Source organism: Populus trichocarpa, chromosome 11 (assembly GCF_000002775.5).
Source record: "Populus trichocarpa isolate Nisqually-1 chromosome 11, P.trichocarpa_v4.1, whole genome shotgun sequence".
In the NCBI taxonomy this organism is placed as follows: Eukaryota; Viridiplantae; Streptophyta; class Magnoliopsida; order Malpighiales; family Salicaceae; genus Populus; species Populus trichocarpa.
Genome location: NC_037295.2, coordinates 479028 through 503436, shown reverse-complemented (window position 1 = coordinate 503436; position 24409 = coordinate 479028). Strand labels below are relative to the sequence as shown.

At 31.6% G+C, this 24409-nt stretch overlaps 1 protein-coding gene across 1 annotated transcript; it reads left to right on the top strand.

Moving 5' to 3' along the window:
- Positions 1–245: 245 nt before the first annotated feature.
- Positions 246–3707, top strand: LOC18111224 (putative disease resistance protein RGA4). The gene has a single exon (XM_006389534.3). It carries the CDS (start codon positions 246–248, stop codon positions 3705–3707), a length of 3462 nt encoding a protein of 1153 aa, XP_006389596.3.
- The last annotated feature ends 20702 nt before the right edge of the window (positions 3708–24409 follow it).

Genomic DNA, 24409 nt, shown 5'->3' with positions numbered 1-24409 from the left:
TCATGGATGCTTTAGTTGTATCTCCCCTTTTACAGGCGGTGTTTGATAAGTTGGCTCTTCTGATCATCAGAGAGTTAACGTCTGGAGGAGATTACGAGAAGGAGATGCAAAAGCTGCAGAATAGGCTTCCCATAATTCAAGGTGTGATCGAAGATGCAGAGGAGAGACAACATGGAGATAAGCAGATCAAGATTTGGCTGCAAAAACTTAAAGATGTGGCCTATGATGCTGAAGATTTATTGGACATGATCCATGCTCGAGTTTTGTCCAAACAAGTGCTCGAAAGTGACCGCTTCCCATGGGACATGATCTATGCTCGAGTTTTGTCCAAACAAGTGCTCCAAAGTGACCGCGTCACATATTCTCCGAGTTACGACACGGGAATACTCGGTAAAGGAAAGCTTTGGGCAGAGGAATTTGGTGAGCTGATGAATAGAAAGGTACGGTTGGCTTCTCATACTGTTGAATCAATTCCAAATTATTTCATAAACTTTCGTAAGCTGAGAGAGATTAGGGAGAGATTGGACGATATATCGACGGAGATGGGCGGGTTCCATCTGATGTCGAGACTACCACAGACTGGTAATAGAGAAGGAAGAGAAACTGGACCTCACATAGTTGAGTCTGAAGTTTGTGGTAGAAAAGAGGATGTGGAAAAGGTTGTGAAAATGTTATTGGCATCTAATACTGATTTCCGAGTGATTCCTATAATTGGGATTGGAGGTATTGGAAAAACAACCGTTGCTCAATTAGCCTACAATGATGAGAGAGTGAACAAGCATTTTGATTTGAAGATTTGGATCTCCCTATATGATGATGATTTTAATCCTAGGAAGATTATGAGTCAAGTGTTGGCTTATGTCCAGAAGGGCGAGCATTATTCGATATCCCAGATGGGTTTGCTGCAGTCACAATTGCGGAAAGCATTGCACGGAAAAAGATTTGTCCTTGTGTTGGATGATGTTTGGAATGAGGATCCAGATAAATGGGATAAAGTAAGGAATCTGCTAGGGGATGGTACAAATGGAAGCAGAGTTATTGTCACCAGCCGGAGCTGGAATGTAGCATCCATAATGAGCACTAGCCCCCCTTACCATTTGGAAGCCCTGTCTGAGGATGATTGCTGGGTGTTGTTCAAGCAGCGGGCCTTTCCTGATGGAGATGAAAATGATTTTCCAAACTTACTACCTGTTGGAAAACAGATCATTGACAAGTGCAAAGGATTGCCTTTGGCAGCGAAAGTTCTTGGAAGCTTAATGCGGTTCAAACGCGAAGAAAGTGAGTGGTTGCGGGTGCAAGGGAGCGAATTATTGAATCTTGATAGACAGGACAATAAAATAATACAGATCCTAAGGTTGAGTTTCGATCATCTGCCATCACATTTAAAGAGATGTTTTGCTTATTGTGCGGTTTTTCCGAAGAAATTTGAAATATGCAAGGAAAAGTTGATCCATCAATGGATAGCCGGGGGATTAGTTCAATGCGATCATGATCTGGTGTCCGAACCTGAAGACATCGGCTCCGACTATCTCACTGATCTGCTAAGGATGTCTTTGTTAGAAGTGGTGAGTGGATGTGATGACAGCAGCACAACAAGGATCAAAATGCATGATCTTATTCATGGTCTTGCTATATCAGTTGCTGGTAATGAATTCCTCACTACAGGGAAGACTGAACAACAAGGGACCTTGAAACTGAGCCACTCCACAAAAGTTAGACATGCTGTGGTTGATTGCTATTCTTCATCCAACCGGGTTCCTGGAGCCTTGTACGGAGCAAAGGGATTGCGTACCCTCAAGTTGTTATCTCTAGGAGATGCATCAGAGAAATCCGTCAGGAATTTAATTTCAAGCTTCAAGTACCTCAGAATTCTGAATTTGAGTGGGTTTGGCATAAAAATTTTGCACAAATCCATTGGTGACTTGACATGCCTGAGATATCTTGATCTGTCCGACACTCCAATTGAAAAATTACCAGCATCTATTTGTAACCTCCAATTGCAGACACTAGATTTATCAAGTTGCTATATTCTTCAAAAGTTACCCAAAAGGACGAGAATGATGACCAGCCTGAGACATCTGAAGATAGAAAACTGTGCAAGACTTGCTCGCTTGCCAGATTTTATTGGGGCATTGGGAAATCTTCAGACCTTGCCTATATTTATAGTTGGCAAAACATGGGAGGATGGCCTATATGAGTTACTAAAGCTACAAAATCTTCGAGGTGAACTGAAAATTAAACACCTCGAGAATGTATTATCTGCAAAAAAATTTCCTGGGCCTGGACATCATTATTGTTTCGAAAATATGCAACTTAACTCGTTGGGATTGTCATGGGGAGATGCTGATGCTGATGAACATAAGCTGAGTGGTAACATGAGGGATCCAAGAAGCCAAACAGGACATCATAGTGTTGAAACTGCAAGGATTTTACTTCATTCAACATTGAAGCCAAACTCCAGGATAAAGAAGTTGTTTGTGAATGGCTATCCAGGAACTGAGTTTCCAGATTGGATGAACGCAGCCGCCCTCTGCAATCTGATACAACTTGAGTTAGCCAACTGCACAAATTGTGAAAGCCTCCCCACGCTTGGGGAATTGCCGCTGCTGAAAGTTCTCCGTATCCAAGGAATGGATTCTGTAGTGAACATCGGCAATGAGTTCTTTGGTGGCATGAGAGCTTTTTCATCATTGACCGAGTTCTCTCTCAAAGATTTTCCTAAGTTGGAAACCTGGAGCACCAATCCTGTGGAAGCATTCACTTGCTTGAACAAATTAACTATCATTAACTGCCCAGTTTTGATCACCATGCCATGGTTTCCATCTCTTCAACATGTAGAGATCAGAAACTGCCACCCAGTGATGCTACGGTCTGTAGCACAGCTACGATCAATCTCCACTCTCATTATTGGCAATTTTCCGGAGTTACTCTATATACCAAAAGCACTCATAGAAAACAACTTGCTTCTCTTGTCTTTGACAATTTCCTTCTGTCCCAAACTTCGTTCATTGCCTGCAAATGTTGGACAACTCCAGAACTTGAAGTTTCTAAGAATAGGCTGGTTTCAGGAGCTACACTCTTTGCCACATGGTTTGACAAATCTGACTTCTCTGGAGTCCTTGGAGATTATCGAGTGTCCTAATTTAGTCTCCCTGCCAGAGGAAAGCCTAGAAGGATTGAGTTCGCTGCGATCACTCTCCATTGAGAATTGTCACAGCTTGACTTCTCTGCCGAGTCGGATGCAACATGCCACAGCCCTTGAACGCCTAACTATTATGTATTGTTCAAATCTGGTGTCTTTGCCAAATGGCTTGCAACATCTCTCTGCACTTAAAAGTCTGAGCATTTTAAGCTGCACAGGGCTGGCATCTCTGCCCGAGGGACTACAATTTATTACAACATTGCAAAACCTGGAAATTCACGACTGTCCAGGAGTCATGGAATTACCAGCATGGGTGGAGAACCTGGTTTCACTTCGATCTTTGACAATCTCAGATTGCCAAAACATCAAGTCTTTCCCACAAGGTCTCCAACGACTCCGCGCACTCCAGCATTTGTCCATCAGAGGCTGTCCTGAACTCGAAAAACGATGTCAGAGAGGGAACGGAGTGGATTGGCATAAAATATCTCACACACCGTATATTTATGTTGGATTATCAACATTGCAGCAGAGACGTGACACTGCTAGCAGCTCTTCAACTTCATAGGCACACCTCTTCCAGGTCTTATCCGAAACCATTGAAAGGATGCTCTTCAACTTCATAGGCACTCTGTCATTACTTCCTCTTGTAACTTCACTTTCAATAATTGTTTACAAGAAAAATAATATTTGCCCTTGTTGGAAGGAAAAAAGAACAAACAAAAAAAATGTCCTCTGTGTGTTCAAGTGTTAACTATTTGATCGAATTAGGGAGCTCCAACAGACAACACTATGATTTGATAAATTTTGAATATTAATAATTCTAAAACGTAAGTTAAACATTCCTATTTATACCATTTTTACATCGAAATCCTAATCAGAAAAGAATCTTTATTGAAAAGCTAAATAGCTAATATATAATCTAATTAGCATTAGTATCTCTAAATAGGATAACATAGTAAAATAATTAAAGAAGTAATACAATAAATATGTAAAAAACTCACTCGATATTCGTCTGCCCTCAGTCAAATATAAAAAACTGTTGTTTTTGTGTAAATATCTCCAATTATATGACTGAGAATGTATGATTTTGACTCCAATTTGTTTGTTGGGTAGAAACTCTATACAATTACAGAAATCCAATCTCCAAGCTTCATTAGTCAGGACCCTGTCAGTCTCTTCAGCACCAAGCCCAACCTACCAAGAAACAGCTTGCAAACCCAGATCCATTGCACTCTGTTTCAGGTCATCATCAAATTTCTTCCTTCACACATTTGAATTTGGAATTACATTAGCATTAGCTTCTTTGGTTGAAAGATTTAGTATATCAAGTGACATTAAATAGCTATAAAAAATCAGTGACAGTTTCTAATTTAATTTTTCTGTCTGTAATTTTCAATTCTGACAAAAAAGATAATTAAAACTGATTTTTAGATGCCAATATTTCATCAACTATTGATATTGAAAACTACAAATGAAATTATAAACGAAATAAAAAACTTAACATGTTAGTTTTCAAAGGAGATATTCCATTGTTGTGTCCATCAGTAATTTTCATAACCGATATAATCTTCCCTAATTTTCCGTTGAAATTTTTCAAATTTTTTTAGTTTATGTAATTAAAGTACATAATTTTTTTATATATTAGTACCTTCAAGATGTTAATTAAAGCTATTGGAGGATTTATCAAGTCTGAGGTCAAATTCGAATTTTGTTTATTATTTTTATGCAAACTTTTTATCTTCAAATTAAAATAAATGCAGTTGAGATGTTTCTAAATTTCAGATATGAATAAGAAAGATAAGATGATTTTTTTAAAATATAGTTAATTATCTATTATTATTCTCATCACGCGAGCAAAAAGACATAAAAATAAGAGAGAAAACTCAATTGATCTCACCTAATGTTATTTAAATATTTCTATCTCATTTTTTTTTTGTTTCTCTCTCAATAAACATCTTAAGCACAACTAGGCTTCAAAAACAAATTGTAACCAAGCAAAGTAGCGTTGGGATATATATAAATATTCTAGAAATGGGAACTTCTTATGATTATTTCAATCTCACAATGTGAATGTGGTTAATTTAATTATTTCAGTTTGGAAAGCCAAGAAAATAATACAATGAAGAGTAATAGAACAAGCACATTAACTTGTTAATTATGATTAAGTAAAAAAAAAAGTCTATTAATTAGATAAATAAAGCTACAACAAGTAACCGAGGTAGATATTGATGGATTTAATTTAGCCTCTATGAGGTGAAATTCATGACTTATTAATTAGTTATAAAGGTGGGTAGGATAATATTCTCTTATTCAATGAAACACCATATTCAAATTTATAAATATAAAATTTTATTATATTGACAATTCTTTCTATATACTTAAAAGGGAAAATTATATTGAGCATTTTGTAATTTAGACTATGTTTGTTTTCCGGAAAGTGGTTTTCGGGAAATCACTTTCCAAACTTCCTTGTGTTTGTTTGCCATTAGAAAAGTTGGTCAACAAAAAACACTTTCCGGAAGTTGTGAAAAATTTAGAAATGTCATATTATTTTCTGATTATATCAAATTTGATCCTCAAACTTTTGATTACTATATATATTTTTTGTTTTGAATATTTATTTTTCAATTTCATCTCTTAAAATTTAATTTTTATATTAACTTTGATCCTCATTTTTATAATTGTTATTTGCTTTTCCCTTATTATTTTTTTATTGAAATTTTTTATCTATCAAATTTGGTCCTCATTCTTTTGATTGTTACTTATTTTATTTGAAATAATTTGTGAAATGTTAATTATTATTATTTTAATTTCTTCATCTTTCATTTTTTTTATTTTTTAGATTTGATCTCTATTATTTTGATTATTATTTATTTTATTTGAGATAATTTATGAAATTATATTTTTTTTCAATTTCATTCTCATTCAACTTTTTAATTTGTAAGATTTGTTCCTCATTATTTTAATAAACTTGAGAAAAATAAAACATTAATAAGTTATTTTTCAACTCATTTTCCATGACATAACCAAACACTGGAAAGTGTTTTTCAACTTATTTTCCATTACACTACCAAATATCAGAAAATAATTCACTTTTCCAAAATTCACTTTCCAAAAGAAAACTACTTTTCAGCAAACAAACGGGCCTTAATCATTTTTCACTTTGTCTTTATTTTATTTTTTAAAATTACAATTTACATCTGGGATGAAAGTCATTTTTTAATTTTGAAAACAAATACATTTATTTTCATATATAATACAGCATAAAAGGAACAAAATAACATATCACTTAAAAAATAAAATTACCTGCGCAATTTACGAGTGGAAAAACAATTAATCACGTTTTTTTAAACCCTAAAAAAACCCCAAATTGAGATAACTCTTAACTTTCAATTTTTTGTTAGGAAAAAAAGGATTTGGTTTGCTGAGGAGGCTGCTAATGAGAAGGAAGACAGGAGAAGTAAGAAGTCTCTATCCTAGTGAAGGTACGACAAAAAGTTGAAGCCCATTTGAAAGAATTGCCATGAAAGCATATGTGAAGGGGCGGTGGTGGAGTAATGAGGTGTTAGTGGTTGTTACAGCGGTGGTGAAGCAATGGTAATTGAAGGTGGCATTAATAGAGATTATGGTTGTTCGGGGTGGTGGTGGTGGAGGAGCAGTACCAGTACCAGTGATGAAGGTGATGGTGGATATTAGCAGTAGCTGCAATGACAATGGAGATGGTGGAGTGCTGGTGATAATGATTTAAATCATTACAAGTTAAATTTTACAAGGATAATTATTAATATTTTTTAGAGAAAGAAAACGTGAGAGGGCACAATAGTTAAGGTGTTTAAAATTCCATTAATTGAATCTTGGAATCAGACAAATTCTATTAATTGCCTCAATAATAAATAATCACCATGATGACAAGGAGGCTGAAAAGGGAAACTTTTTATTCATGTGTTTTTGTTTTTTGGAAAATAATATTTAAAAATTTAATTTTTAAATTTTTAAGTGTTTGTTTGCCATTAGAAAAGTTGGTCAACAGAAAATACTTTCCGGTCAATGAAAAATACTTTCCAGTCAAAGAAAAATTTGGCTTGGTTTTCAGGAAAGTGTTTTCCTTTTATTTTGGAAAGAAAACATTTTCTGGAAGTTGTGAAAAATTTAGAAATGTTATATTATTTGCTGATTATATCAAATTTGGTCTTCAAACTTTTGATTGATATATATATATATATATATATATATATATATATATATATATTTTGTTTTAAATATTTCATCCTTTAGAATTTAATTTTTATATTAACTTTGATCCTCATTTTTATAATTGTTATTTGCTTTTTCCTTATCATTTTTTTATTGAAATTTTTTATCTATCAAATTTGGTCATCATTCTTTTGATTGTTACTTATTTTATTTGAAATAATTTATGAAATGTTAATTATTATTATTTTAATTTCTTCATCTTTCAATTTTTTTATTTTTTAGATTTGATCTCTATTATTTTGATTATTATTTATTTTATTTGAGATAATTTATGAATTTTTTTTTTCAATTTCACTCTCATTCAACTTTTTAATTTGTAAGATTTGTTCCTCATTATTTTAATAAACTTGAAAAAAAATAAAACATTAATAAGTTATTTTCCAGCTTATTTTTCATGACATAACCAAACATTTGAAAATATTTTTCAACTTATTTTCCATTACACTACCGAACATTGAAAAATAATTTATTTTCCCGAAATTTACTTTAAAAAAAAAATACTTTCCAGTAAACAAACGGGGCCGACAAGAAAATTTTGTTGCTGCTAATTAATCTTGCAAAACAAAGCGTTGAGAGTACATCTGGTTTTGATATTCAATGTTTCAACCTTTTTTTTTTCAGTAACAGAGAGAATTATATATAAAGCAGTTCTATAAGTAAAAGGAAGCTAAAAGAAAAAGAAGAATACAAAGATAAAATAAAAAAGGAAAGCAAGGAAACAAGAGAACAAACTAATTAGTCTAGTTCATGATACATAAAGGATTCTAAAAAAAATTAAAGCTTATGTAGCTGAAATTTCTAACTGAAAACTTTAACCAAAAGATCAAATAGTAAAAGATAAAGTAAAAAATCACATCTCAATCTGGAGTCTTAGACTCTAATATTAGACGATTGCGAGTTATTCGAATAGATCAGTCAAGTCCTTTAGGGAGAAGGATAATTGCATGACACTAAAAATTATTTTTTATGGAGCCGAACCATTCTTGCAAGTTATGATTTGGATCCCTAGGCAAATAATCTAAACATCCAAACCAATTCAAGAATTTATCAAAAAAAAAAAAAAACTATGTTATAAGAGAATGATGGAAAAGTTGATGTATAATTTTAATATCCTTGCAGCAAAAAGGACAGACCTTTCTCATAGATAATAATTCCTCTCTCACTAAAAAAGTCTTTTGCGCTGAGACCACCATTTAAGAGTAGCCTTTCTGTTTTTTCTTTGCAAGTAATTTACTATATATTAATTAATGAATTTTGAATGCAATTCCATTAAATAAATAAATAAAATAAACCACCTTCCATTAAGATATGCTAAAGACAAATTAAGTTGTATAGCTTTGAATAATGATACAGGACCAAATCATTATGAGAACAAGCAACACTGAAAGCCAATGGTGTTTTTGGCGATGAACGTACAAGCTGTTGTAACCCATTTTGGATCCCCCATAAAAATAAATATATAAATATATAGCCGGAAGAAATTAGAAAAATAATAGGAGGTTGGAGTGTTCAGAAAAGGATCAGAAAAATTGATTAAGGAAGTTCAAAAATACAAGGAGTGAAATTTTACAGTATATACTTGAATGATGAGAGCCTTGTTGGAAAAGAAAAATTAATTTGAAGAGAAAAGTCCAAAATTGGATGTTTATGGACTCAATTGGATTTTATTGAAGGTTTAATTGAATTTATAGAGGGTTTGATTGCAAGAAAAATTGATTTTTAAGTCAATTTGAGCTTTAATTGGAAGAAATTAAAGTTCTGGGGTCAAATTATAATTTTTGAGAGTTGATTTGGTCAAATCAGGGGCTTAATTGCATAAATATTGAAGGTTAATGGCCAATTAGGGACTTAATTGAGGAAATCTGAAACCAAGGACCAAATTGAAAAAGGCGCGTAAATAGAGGGGCTGTAATTAACCCAATCAGGGGCCAAATTGAAGAAATTAGAAGTTTATTGGTCAATTGAGGGTCAAATTGCATAAATTAGAGACCAAGGACCAAAGTGGGAAAGGCAGCCAACTATAAGGGCGAAGATTGAAGTTGTCAGGGATGCAATTGAAATGAACAAAAGATAAATTAAGGACTGATTTGGAAGTTGACGTGTGGCGCCTTATTTAAATGAAACGGCGTGTTTTGTCCAAAACGACACCGTTTCATGTAAAAAAAAAAAAAGAGGGGCAGAACAGTGTCGTTTTGAACGACACTGTTCTCCTTTCTCCTTCCCCTGGACGTGCAGCAGGGGAAGGTAGTGTTATTTTTCTCTTCTTTCTTCATTAAACCCTGGACGCCGCATGCCCTGCCGAAACCCGACCCCCCATGCACTCTCATGATGAAAAAACCAAGGGAGCCGCGCCCTGCCAGCTTCGCCCATTGGCCAGCCAACTCGGCGCTGTGGTAGGGCAGCAAAGCCCTGCTCCCCAGGCGCTGCCATAGGGTGGCAATAGGGACGCCCCCGCTCTCTTTTGCCCTATAAATACCCCCAACGCCAGCACGCGAAAGAAAAAGGAAGAGGAGAGGCAGAGAAATAACAAAGGAAAAGAGAGAAAGAAACGAACCGCAGAGAGGAGAGAAAGTGACCGAAAGGAGAGTAACGTAACAGAGGGGAGAAAAAAGAAAAAGAAAAGGGGAAGTGAATAGAGGAAGAAGAACCGGAAACAAAAGGAACCACCAGTAAACCCAAATTGAGAGGGATAAAAACGGACCAAAAAGGAAAGAACTGGGGAAGACACAAACGGGAGAGGGACTGTGAGGATTAGAGGAAAGGGAAAGCAAACCAAAAAAAAAAAACCAGTAAAGATACAAAGCAAACCAAAGGGGAAAGGAAACGCAGCAGAAGGAGAGAAGGAGAACGGAGGAGAAGGGAAGAACAAAAGCTTTTTTTCCACCGCCTGAAGCAGTAACATTACTGTTTGGAGCCGCCGCCCGTGAGCCACAACACCGCCACCAGCCTCCGCCACAGCACCACCAGCGAAGCAGCCAGACCAGCAACGCATCACCTCCTCCACGCCAGGTAACTTTTCTCCCCCCTAATTGTCTGCACCTTCGTTGTTTTTCCCCTGCATGCAGAACGAACAACGTTCTGCATGCAGGAGGGGAGGGGGGAAATAATTCCCCCCCTGATGTTATGTTGCTGGGCTAGGCTGATTCTGGCCCAGCATTGTTGGTATTTTCTTCTCTGGGCCAGACTGGTTCTGGCCCAGCCATGTGTTTTGTGGGCCAGACTGATTCTGGCCCATCCCTGCTGTTTTGGCCAGGTCCGACCCAGACAAAAATAGGAGACTTTGTTGGGCCGAGATCGGCCCAATCTCTGCTGGGCCAAGATCGGCCCAACCCTTTTTAGGCTGAGTCCGGCCCAGTTAGTTGGGTCGGCCCAGCCCAGCCCACCTAATATTATATATTATTTATATATAGATATATATCTAAAACAAATTAATTAAAAAAATTCTGAAAAATCCTTGAAAAATATTATTGATTTTCCTATATATTTTTATCAAAATGGCTTAATATTGGTTTGTATTTTTATACCGTAAAGATACAAATCCAGTATTAAAATACCCGGTTTTTGTTAAAACATAAAAAAAAAATGTTTTGCTTTCAAAAATTCTGAAAAATCCTTAAAAAATATCGTTGATTTTCCTGCATATTTTTATCAAAATGGCTTACTATTGGTTTGTATTTTTATACCGTAAAGATACAAATCCAGTATTAAAATACTCAATTTTCGTCAAGACATCAAAATATATATATATATATATATATATATATATATATATATATATATAAAAGGATGTTTTTGTTTTAATGCATACGGCCTAGTCTCTCCAAATTTTTTTTAAAAAATCATAACATCATATTTTCATACAACAAAAGAAATTTTAAAAAATATATGTATTAGCATGCACTTTGGCTTTAACAATAAGTTTGTTAGAACCACGAGAACTAGACCAATATTTCAAAAATTCTAAAAAAAATCTTTTTGTCTTCCTTTAGTATTGGGAATTATGAATTTATACGTAAAACGTATTCCTGACATTAAAAATATAGTTTTTATATAGATGTTAGAACGGTTACGATTTTACCCGATAAGATAAGGACCTCCTCATTGAGGAGGACTTTTCTTGAACCGTAAATAGACCAACAATTGAAATAGGATAACACCTTAGTTTTTTATCAGACAATCAAACAATGCAGCTTACCTTAGGTAAGGCGTATTGGGGATGCTAATACCTTCCCTTTACGCAACCAGTCCCCGTACCCGATCTCTAAGACCAGTTAGGGTTCCTAGTGACCAAAATATTAGGTGGCGACTCCCATTCATTTTCTACCAATAAACAACAAGAATTTCTTGTCTCCTCATATTTGCCAAATAGATTTACATTTTAGATTTAAAGTGAGACATATATTTTTGCTACGACGCCGCACACGTGCGACACAAGCTACCATGGACAACACTTTTTTGATATCGGCAGAACCTCTTAATTTTAGTTATTTTTATTTTTATTTAGGTACTGCAAACAAGTGGGTAGGATTGATATTCGTAAATAATTTTATTTAGTCATCACGTATAGTTTTATCTATTTAGTTACACGATAATTATCATCCTTTTACGACTTAAATTCTAAAAAATAACGAATTGGTAACAAAAACACTTAGAATGTGTTTGATGGGGATAATTATTATAATTGTTTAGAGAAAAAAATGGGGGAGGGCAATCTTTAAGGTGGTTAAAATTTAACCTTTAAAAGGTGTAAATAAGGGTTGAGGGAGGGGATTTTAACCTTTGAAAGGAAGGATGCGTAGGAGATTTTTAAGGAATTGTTTGTCTTTTATGTTTTTTTCTCTCATTCTCAAACTAATAAACATATTTTATTTAAAAATTATTAAATGATAAATAATTTAAAATTCTACAGACATCACATTCTTTATAATTAAAAAATTCTAAAATAAGTGGGGAATTCACTATGTAAATTTGCACTATAAATTTCCATACAAAATACTATAAATTGATTTTTCTTCACCTCTATAGGATCGAATTATAAGCCAATTTAAATTAACTTTTTTAGAAAAGAGTGAGATTAAAAAACAGTGTCCAAGGTGAAAACCGTTGAGGAAATGAGTGGCTATTTCAAACTTTGGGTAAAATATTTAATGTAGTCCTTATCCTTTTCAAATTATAAATATTATGTTCCTCCAATTTTCAAAATTTAAGAACAAATTCAATTTCATTCCAAAACTTCATTTATTTTATTTTTAAGTTCTTGGTTTAACAGAGAAGAGAAAGAGTTACTGGATCTCAATAATAAAAAAAGAAAATCAAAATTAACACTAATTTCAATAACTAAAATAATTGGATCTCAACAATAAAGAAAGAAAATTCAGTTTTGAGCAGCATTCTGGGGGACATGTTGCCAATGATTGATAATATGAATTCTAATGATAAATTACCCTCGTGTACTAAAAAAACTTGGGTAACTTAAAGGGGCTTTTTTTTTTTTCAATTTAACCTTTGTTTTTCAATTTTTTTACATTTCATATTTTTTTAGTAGGAGCAAGAGTCATTCTAAATCGGCTAAGTTGATTAGATAACAATACGATAATTTTCACAAGGTTTAATCTTAAACTTGGGCTAGAAAGGGAGTTGGATCGAGAGATATTTTTTCTTATCAATCTCATTATTTATTCTCAATTTCATCTTCAAATTTTTTTACTGATCGATCAGGTTGTCTTTGGACCAACAAAGTTGATGGAACCACATCAAGGCAACTATCACATGGTTTCATTTTAAACCTAGGTTTCGCATGAAGTTGGGTTGAGAGATTTTTTCTGTCAAATTCATCAATTTTTTTTCTCAATTTCATCTTCATGCATTTTTATCAATTGATCAGGTTGACTTTAGACCGGCCAAGTCAACTGGATCATGTCAGAAAAACTCCAACACAATTTAATTTTAAACTCGAATGAGATAAGGAGTCGAATCAGGAGGTTTCAAGGTTGACATGTTGGGCCGAGTTTAATAACAATGCTAAATAGTTCTCTACAACCAAAATATTTTTTTTTACATACAAAAATATTTTAATCTAATCCATAGTATAGCACTTACCTATAAACTAGTTAATTACTACAATATATGCATTTAACAATCTATATATGTTTGTAAATCTTACAAGAAAAAAAAAATAAAGGGTGTGGATTATAATAATGTTCCGAAATGTTTTCTTCTTTTTCTTTTTTTCTTCTTTGTTCCTTTGGCTTTTTTTCATTTGATCTTTTTTTTTTCGATTTGTTCCTTTGGATTTCTATTTATTTGGGATTGAGTTTGAAAATATTTTGATGCTTTGTTTAGTAAAATTAAATGAAATTTTATTAATTAAAAATAATTAAAATTACAAGGATCAAATTTAAACAACAAATAAATATTTAACCTTTTTTTCTTGAAAGAATCAAGGACATGGACAGGAGAAAGATCAACCTTTTTATTTCGTCACTTAATTTAGAAAAAAACAAAAACAATTAATGCTTTCACATTAAATTTATTTGAGATTGAATTGAATAGTGTTTTTTTAATGATATGAGGATTCGTGATGGTGTGATAAAGATTTTGATCCGCGTTTGATATTTAATTTGATAAAACAAAATTTTATTTGATTAATCTAAAATAATTATAATAGGAGGGAAGCGCAAATAAATACTGATAATACGGATGAAATATGAAACATAATTTAATATAACCAAACCTTCTATAATAGAAAGCCTGATGGTTGTTACTTGGGCATGCAGCCCAGCCCAAGAAGTGGAGGCAAACAGCAATCATTTTGTGATTTTGAACTTGTCCATTGTGAGGGTTTCACGCTATGAACTGATAGATTAAGGAGTACAATATTATGAATAAAATAGCATATTTACAAATTAACCTCCTGGAAAGTTACAAAAGATAAGGTTTTTTATTCTTTTAAATATATGAAGAGGATAAAAGAGTCTTAAGATCGTTTGAAAAAAAATCAATTTGAAAATAATAAGCTTTACAAAAGAAAAAAATTATATTTATTAATTTATCAAGTTTGTGTTTGTAATTATAATAGCTTTTACTATTATGTAGAAAAGGCTAGATTGCAAAATTGTTGGTTATATATATATATATATATATATATATATATATTGTTGAATTAAAAATATTTAAAAAGTAACAAAAGGAACTGGCCAAGAGGAACAAAAAATGAAACAGAGCAGTGTATATTTCATGCAGTGTGCAGCTTTATATATTTGTCTATAAAGGTTTTGAAATATCCAAGCATGTGCAGCTTTAATGGATATTGGCCAACATAATTTCTTTCTAGAGTGTTTTTTATGCATGTTTGACGCTAGACGCAGTGTGTATTTCATGGTACGATTAAGAATGTTTTTAAAAATATTAAAATAACTTTTGTTTTTTAATTTTAGACATCAACACAATTGAAAAGGTTTTGAAATATTCGAGTATGTTCAGCTTTTATGGATAATATTGGCCATCAGAATTTCTTTCTAGAATGTTTTTTTATGCATGCTTGAGGTTAGACCTAGTTTGTGTTTAATATTATGATAAAAAAATGTTTTTAAAAATATTTTTTAATTATTTTTTTAATTTTAAATATTAACACATTAAAATAATTAAAAATATTAATTTAATTTTTTTAAAATAAATATATTTTTAAAATGTACCAAAACACAACAATAACTTACTCTCAACAAATACTAAGAAGGGTCTATTTGGAAGTGTGGTTGCGATTGTTTTTTAAAGTGTTTTTCATTCCGAAATATATCAAAATAATATTTTTTATTTTTTAAAAATTATTTTTGATATTACCACATCAAAATAATTTAAAAACATCAAAAACATATTAATTTGAAGTAAGGAAAAAAATAAAAAGTTTTAAATTTTTTCAAAAGCGCTTTTGAAACGCAAAAACAAATAGGGCCAAATAAAATCTTGAATTGTTTTATTTAAAATTAATTTTTATATTTTTAATTTTTTTTGAAATGTTGATATAAAAAATTAATTTTTTAAAAATAAAAAATATTATTTTAATATATTAAAAAGACCTTTGAAAATAAAATCTAATAATAAAAAAAAAAAGTATGAAAGATAATGAATGTTATACAGCCTGGCTGTCCTATGTTCATCGTCATCCTAAAGTCTTGCCCAATCAACCGTAGATCACTGTCGGCACACGTTTTTCTCCTTTTTCACCATTTCTAGTCTAAATACACCCAATCTCATGACAGCCATGGACATGACAATTTCTTTTCTTTATTTTTGGGTACGTAAAAGATTTTTCAGTGATTTTGTTCATGCATTTGTTTGTAGTCTTAGATATGGAATTCAATATGGAATTCAAAGTCGGGTATAAACATTGATTAAGAGGATGAATATGATGATTAACTTTTTTTAATTTAGATTTTGAAACCAATATTATAAAAATGCACCGCGTTGAAATGTATCTTCAAGTCTTTCACAGAAAAAAAAAAAAAACTTTAGTTAAAGAATAAATTAATTAGATGACCTTCAAACCCAGGAAAAAAGGAATGAGATTTGTTTATTAATTATCTTTATTTTTAGACTAGTTGTTATGAAAGGTATTAGCACTCCTAGATTATTTATTAATAATGATATACTAACTTGTAGAAACTAGAATTGAATCAAAATAAACCCTAAAACTAGTATTTATGAAATTATTCTTTGGATGAACATGAAGAATATGAATCCATAATATGTCCAGAAAACCCAAAATCCCATAGTCATTTAAGGCTTCTAAAAAACGCTTTTTTCATTCCAACAAACAACATTATGAATAACAAGCATAATTGAAACAAAACAGACCAACAAAAACAAGAAAAACATAAAAGGTTTACATGAGAACATTAAAATTAAAATAGGATTATAGCCATATAATGAAATCATTACTTATTTGTCCATTTCAGTATTCAATCTCATCTTCTGACTAAGTCCACTCCTATATAATTAAAATTACCATTCATTGTCTTTAACAATGATACTAAGCAATGAAGAATCAACTCAAAAACTATATTTCAATCTAGCATCTCATTATCAAAATTCAATTTATTTCTAAAAAGCCAAATTTCCTACAAAATTTCATAAGAAAACATGAGGATTTCCTAATGCTAGAACTTTCCTCTAACAAGAACATTGCAATATTCGGTGGAACTATTCCTTTGCATAGTTCCTTTTATTCTGATCTCTTACCCTCTGCAACCATTTAAACAACCTGGCTATATCTTTTACTTACAAAAATTCTCACACCTAAGCCTCCTTTTCTCATCTCTCAAAACTATATTCCATGGAATGTTACAAATTTCTCATGCATCAAAGACTCTAGCCCATAAAAATCTTGTCTAAATGGAACTTATCACTTGAGCAACACCCTTTGGCATAAGAAAGATGAACATGTAATATAAGGATAGTGAGTTCAGCATAATTTTAATCAAACAAACATGGCCAATCATGATCAATAACCTTTCTTTCAACAATCTTAGCCTTGTATGAATATGAGAGATCACTAGTACTTTCCGGGTTGATATCCTTTTGGGGTTGTCTCCCAGAAAAGGCCTAAATGGGTTATGACATTTTCCATCACGTTTTCTTATCATCAACTTCAATATGTTGCTTCTCTTTTAAGGGTTTAACACTAGAAAACTTTATTTTTCTTTTGTTTCATCCTTCAAATCTTAATAGCATATGTATGTGATAAACAATTGATAGTAAAATGAAAAAGGTTAAGGAAGATGAAATTGTAAGAAAAGAAAATCAATTTTAAAATTATTATAAAAAAACAAATAACAATAAAAAATATGGACCAAAACTTGAAAGATAAAAAAAATTAAAGGAGGTGAAATTGAAAAATAATTCTAGTTTTATAAATTATTAAAAAATATTTTAAATATTTAAAGATGAAATTGAAAAATATCAACTTTAAAAACTAGCCACAAAAATTCAATAAATAATGAAAAAAACAAACTCAAGAAAATCTAAATCATTTATAAAATTAGTAAAAACTTCCACCCAAAGTAAACAAATAAAAACAATGAAGTAAAGTCTCTAATTAAATATACGCGGAGAAAAAAACATGGGCATGCATGTGACAGGAGACAAAAAGGGCAAAGGAAGGTCTATATCTAACTTCCTTTTCTTTTTTCTTAGAAAAAAGTGACAAAAGCTGATAGAACACAGATTCCATCTCTTTTTCATCGGTGTTTTTTTTTTTTTTTTTTTTTTTTTTTTTTTTTTAATGTTTATGCATGTGGCTTGTTAGAGAATAATATAAATCATATCCTGGGACATCACCTAACAGCTTAAGCTATTGGATTGAGATGGTTCTTTGACATGGTATCAGAGCCTTGATGACCAAGCGGTCACGAGTTCGAATCTCACCATACCTATTTATTTGATAAAAATTAAGCACAAGGTAATGTGAACTTGTGCAAGTTTCAAGCCCAAAGGGCTTTCACTTGAGGGGGTGTGTTAGAGAATAATATAAATCATATCCTGAAACCTTACCTAACAGTTTAAGCTATTGGGTTGAAATGATTCTTTAACATGGCTTAACCTTTCTCAGTAATTGCAACATGATTCTTTGTTGAATAAATTAACTGCAATACTGGCCCTTGTTGCCGAATATACGACGACGAACACGAAGGTTGTTTTATTTAAGGTCTGATTAGACAATGAGGGGTTCTGGCAGCAAGAAATAAAGAAAAAGAAGTGAAAGTGTCCACACTATGTTTGACATTAAATTTTAATTTAATTTTTGTTTTAATTTAATTTTTTATTGTTTTTTTTATAGTTTTGATATGTTGATATTAAAAATAAATTTTTAAAAATAAAAAAATAATATTATTTTGATATATTTTCAAGCAAAATAAAATATATTAAAAAATAATTATTATTATACTAGAGATAACCTTCTAAACTTAAAAGTCAAGCATATATATCAACCATGCCATTAACACATCCGGAAAAAAAAGAAAATTGGTATTCCAATACCATCTCAGCTTTTTAATGCACCAAACTGAATATGCAAACATATACATCAAGCTTTTTTTTTCTTTTTTTTTCAAATTAATATTTTTTAATATTTTTAGATTATTTTGATATATTAATATTATTTTTAATATAATAAAAAATATTTTAAAAAACAATTATAACTAACTTTATCAGCAATGAATAGATTGCACATCCGTCAAAAACAAGTAGGACCTCAAAAGATGCGCACTATGATAGAAAGAAAACAAATGTAGCCCACAATCTGCTTTCTTCTTCTATCTCTATTCTTTATTGGATCTTTCACGACGAATGGTCGTGATAATGAGGAAAACATGCATCAAAACTCACAATTTACGTCAAATTGATGTTCTTTGCCTGCGAGAAAAAACAGAAAGAACATATTTGTTTATTAATGTTCTGAACATTTCATCTGCTTTGGCATTTAATTGACATGTCACCTTTTCTTTTCTTTTTCTTGTGTTCATATTCGAATTGGTGGACCAAGTGTGTATGTTTATTGCTCTCTCTCTGGTTGCCCCTCCTCTCTGTTTTTTTTTCTTCAACAAAAAGCCAAAAGATAGTTAGATTTTGTACCCAATCACTTTCACGAATTCATAGGGACAGTTATTCAACAAAAAGCCAAAAGATAGTTAGATTTTCTTCAACAAAAAGCCAAAGGACAGAACACCCAGGTATACTGCAGGCAACAAATTCATAGGGACAGTTATTCTTACGACTAGCTAGGAGTTCCTTTCTTCTAGACAGACACGTATTGCATTTTAATTCAGACAGCTCCAAAAGATAGATTCTGCTTGCCTATCACACTAGACATGGGGATATGTTCAATTTGTTTGGAGAGTATCTGAGAATGTAGTTAAGATCATTGTTTATTAAAATAATATATATTTTTATTTTTTAAAATTATTTTTATATCATAACATTAAAATAATTTAAAAATAAAAAAAATATATTAATTTGAAATAAAAAAACAAAAAAAATTTAAATTTTTTTAAAACATAAAAATAAACATACCTCATTATTGCTTATCATCAATTGGATACCAGAAACCGAAAACTTTCTTTCAGCTCTGATACAGTAAATTCTTTCGCCATTCTCTTGCTCATGCATGGTCAAGATAGCATTAACTCCTTTCTCCAGCCCCTTCTGACGAACATAGTCATCTCATTAATTCGCCCTTTAGTCAAGGTTTCAGATACTTCCCTAGTTACCTTCACTGCAGAAGGAGACCTTAAGTCTCCATTGCTGTTCTAGTTTGTCATATATATGCCACAAATTCGACCGAGTTCGGACCATCAGGCACGGGGAAGGCCGAGAGAATTTTGTTCATCACCTCCATTTCTAGTTATAATCAAATGAGTTGAGCAAGTGAGTAGGAGGATTAAAGTACAAAGCCAGGTTAGTGGTGTGAGAGTTCAAGAAAGATAGTGATGCATGCATATAGTATTTTGTTTGGATCTACAGCTGGTTGGCGATGGTGATTTGTGTGTGGGTGCTGGACAGTGGGTTGTGGCGGCTGGGCTCCAGTAGTGGTTGGTTTGAAGGGAGGGTTTGATGATGGTCGGAAGTGGAGTTGGAGGGTGGTGTAGAAGGCAGTGGCCCGAAAGAAGGATGGTTATCGGTGGTGGCGAGGTAGATTGGTGGTGGTGATAGGGCAGATGACCGTGCAGAGGTCAGGGTTTACACTAGAAAGCCTTATATTTGTTTCATCCTTCAAATCTTAATAGCAACGTATTTAATAAACAATTGAAACCTATATCTATTTAATTACAAGATAATTATCATCTTTTTAAGAGTTAAATTCAAAACAAAAAAAATGGTAACAAAAACACTTAGACTAATGAAGTTAAATTTTACAAGGATAATTATTAATATTTTTTAGAAAGGAGGGGTAAGAAATTTTAAAGGAACTGTTTATTGTCTTTTATGTATTTTCTCTCTCTCTCGAACTAGTAAACTAATAAATATATTTTATTTAAAAATTGTTAAATGCTAAGAAACTTAATATTATTTGTACATCACATTTCATAAATTTTAGGATCACCGGAAGCTTATATGATTAATAATTTTAAGACTTGTGGGATTAATTGAGATACGCACAAACTAGTCCGGATATCTATATTAATAATAATAAAAAAAAAAAAGTGAAAAGGGCACCTTTTAGTCATGTACTTAGACAAGGCAATTTTGTTGCTGCTAATCTAGCAAAACAGAGCAATGAGAGTATATCTGGTTTTGATATTCAATGTTTCAACCTTTCTGTTTTTATTTTTTTATTTTTTTAGTAACAGAGAGAATTATATATAAAGCAGCCCTATAAGGATTGATATGTAATTGTTGTAGTTTGTGCCTCATTTATACAGATGCTGGAGCATGGGGAAGCAGAGCGAGAGGAGTGAAGTGAACCGAGCAGAGTCGAGCTGCATGCTAAAGATATATATTAAAAATTACTAATACCTATTCTAAAGCTAGAGTTTAATATAAATATACATTATATAGTCCTAAATATTGTTGAATCCAATTCCATGAAATAAAATAAAATAACCTATAATTCCATTAAATCTCATTTAATATTATAGTAGCGGTTGTTTTAATGAGTATTTTTTATTTGAAAATATATTAAAATAATTTTTTTTATTTTTTAAAATTTATTTTTGATATTAATAAATCAAAATAATATAAAAATATAAAAAATTAAACTTTTTTTAAAATGCTTTTAACACATAAACCAAAATTGTTTAGCTTTAGAGGGCCCGCGTTCCACCAAAATTTAATTCTTTTTGCTAAAAATTAATTCTTTTTGTATATTTTGAATCGTTTTGATGCGCTGATCTCAAAAATAATTTTTAAAAAATAAAAAAAATATTATTTTAATACATTTTAACACAAAAAAACACTTTAAAAAACAATCAAAACTACAATCTCAACCAGTCAGTTAATGTCACCAAATCACTATTATAACAAGCAACACTGAAAGCCAACGGTGATGTTGATTTTGACATCATTTATATTCAAATTTGTTTTTTTTTCAAGGTGTTACACGAAAGCCTTAAATTTTCTTTTCTTTCATACTTCAAATCTTAATTGCAAACGAATGTAATAAACAATTGAAAACGATATTCCTTTCGTTGCATGCATGATAAATATTATTCATGTAACTATCATCATTATAATATTATTATCAATCAATCACTGTTACTATATATCTTTTCACCATGTCACCATTATTCTAATATTATAATTATTTTTTTATTACCATCTTATTGTTAACCACCTCCAAAAAAAATTCACTATCATCTTTTTTATTTTTTATTTTTTATAACAACTATTATGGCACAATTATTATTACCATCTCATCATGAACATTTTACATATAAAATATTTTATGTAAAAATACTTTTTAAGATAAACATTAAAAATTATTTTATCTGAAACTAGTGGACCCTTAATTATTATTACTTTTATTTAGGTATTTTTATAGCTAAGCAAATATGTGGGTAGGATTGATATTTGTAATTAATTTTATTTAGCTCTGTAATTTATCTATAATCGAACTTTTATTTGCGTGTTTTCCAATTCTTCTTCTTATCATAAACTTCAAAGGTGTTTTTTATTATTCTAGAAGAAGGCCTTATCTTTGTTCATCCTTCAAATCTTAAAAGTAACTTATGTAATAAACAATTGAAACCTACACTATAAACAATTGTAATTAAGAATTTATTTTCTTATTAACAGTTAATCATATAATTGAACCGTATTTTTTAACCTTGCATGCCACTTGACTCCACTTTCATTTTTAAAGTAAAAAAAACTCAGGTCAATGACCATTTGAAAGATCACCAGAAACTTCTGTGCATGTCCCAATCCAAGTTCTAGAATTTAATAATCGGGGAGATTGAGGTTCATAAAGATCAACTTTATAAATACGACTTAAATCTATCAATATATATCCAACTTCCATATCACTATCCCTCCTTGAAATTCTTCAAATTAACCATCTGCACATTTTTCTCAGCCGAACCCTAGAAATGGAGGTGATGGCCAAACTGTTATCGGGAAGTGACACAAGTAATAAAAGACTTGAATTTCCGACCGAGAGCTTGTGGGCTTTCTCCTTGCCCGCTGGTCAAAATTCAGTTGAATTCGATGCAGTTGACATGCTAGACCAACCTTGGAGACTGAAGATATCGGTTCGCAACGAAGGTAAGTATCCCAAACCTTGGATATCTGGTCAATGGGGCATCTATGTTCTTCAGAAAAGGCTTAGGCAGGGAGACAGAGTTACCTTGACTATGCATGATCAAGAGAATGGTGCCAACAATTATCGCATCATAGCTGAAAGAAAGCATTTCGGCTTCTGGTATTCGATTGATCAATAGTGGCTTTCTGTAGACGAGTGCATGAGATTGAGGCAGGAATATGTTCCGGCGCAGGTTGATCAATAGTGGTTTTCTGTAGACGAGTACATGAGATTGTGGTAGGAATATGTTTGAGAGCAAGTGTGGAAGTCGTATTATAGTAGAATAGTGAATTATGTCAAGTTGAAATTTGTGCGCATTTCTCAGAAGTAAAATTGTGTTCGGCATTAGTTATGGGATTCTTTTTTTTGATAGAGTTATAAGAGTAACTTTTTATATAACAGGTTAATTAGAGTGAAAATTTTTAATAGAATAATTTACTGATAATTAAATAACCAGAGAGAATAGAATATTGAATAAAAAAGAAAATAGAAAGAAGAAGCAATAGCATTCATCCAGGAGTGAGCGGTCTTCTAGAATTCAGGCTACATGTGCTTTGAGTTTTTTCTCTACTCTCAGTGGATCCATAAAACAAATAAGCAAAAGTATATTTAACCTTAAGTTCTCTCAAAATAATAAGTCATCGGCATGTTTTGTATAAAATATTTTACTGGAATATGTTTTCCTAAATTTATTCTACTTGTTTTCAATAAAATATTTTATAAAATTATAAGTTAATATGAATATTTTAATGAATCTTTAAATTATAAGTTAAAAAAACATTTTTGATTCATAAAGTCTTATAAAAAACATTTTAGGGATAGTAGTTCATTCAAAATATCTCCTAATGATTTAAATCATTATCACCAGCACTCCACCATCTCCATTGTCATTGCAGCTACTGCTAATATCCACCATCACCTTCATCACTGGTACTGCTTCTCCACCACCACCACCGAACCACCATTATCTCTATTAATGCCACCTTCCATTACCATTGCTTCACCACCGCTGTAACAACCACTAACACCTCATTACTCCACCACCGCCCCTTCACATATGCTTTCATGGCAATTCTTTCAAATGGGCTTCAACTTTTTGTCGTACCTTCACTAGGATCGAGACTTCTTACTTCCCCTATCTTCCTTCTCATTAGCAGCCTCCTCAGCGAACCAAATCCTTTTTTCCTAACAAAAATTTGAAAGTTAGAGTTATCTCAATTTTGGGTTTGTTTAGGGTTTAAAAAAGCGTGATTAATTGTTTTTCCACTCGTAAATTGCGCAGATAATTTTTTTTTTAAGTGATATGTTATTTTGTTCCTTTTATGTTGTATTATATATGAAAATAAATGTATTTTTTTTCAAAATTAAAAAATGACTTTCATCCAAGATGTAAATTGTAATTTTAAAAAATAAAATAAAGACAAAGTGATCAAAATGATTAAATTACAAAATGCTCAATAAAAGTTTCCCTTTTAAGTATATAGAAAGAATTGTTAATAAAATAAAATTTTATATTTATAAATTTGAATATGGAGTTTCATTGAATAAGAGAATATATATTATCCTACCGACCTTCATAACTAATAAGTCATGAATTTACACGACTCCACCTTCACCTCATAGAGGTTAAAATCCATCAATATCTACCTCGGTTAATTGTTGTAGCTTTATTTATCTAATTAATAAACTCTTTTGATTAATCATAAACAAGTTAATCATAA

Coding starts and splice junctions, on each gene's coding strand:
- LOC18111224 (XM_006389534.3), top strand. CDS start 246: ATGATCCATGCTCGAGTTTTGTCCAAACAAGTGCTCGAAAGTGACCGC.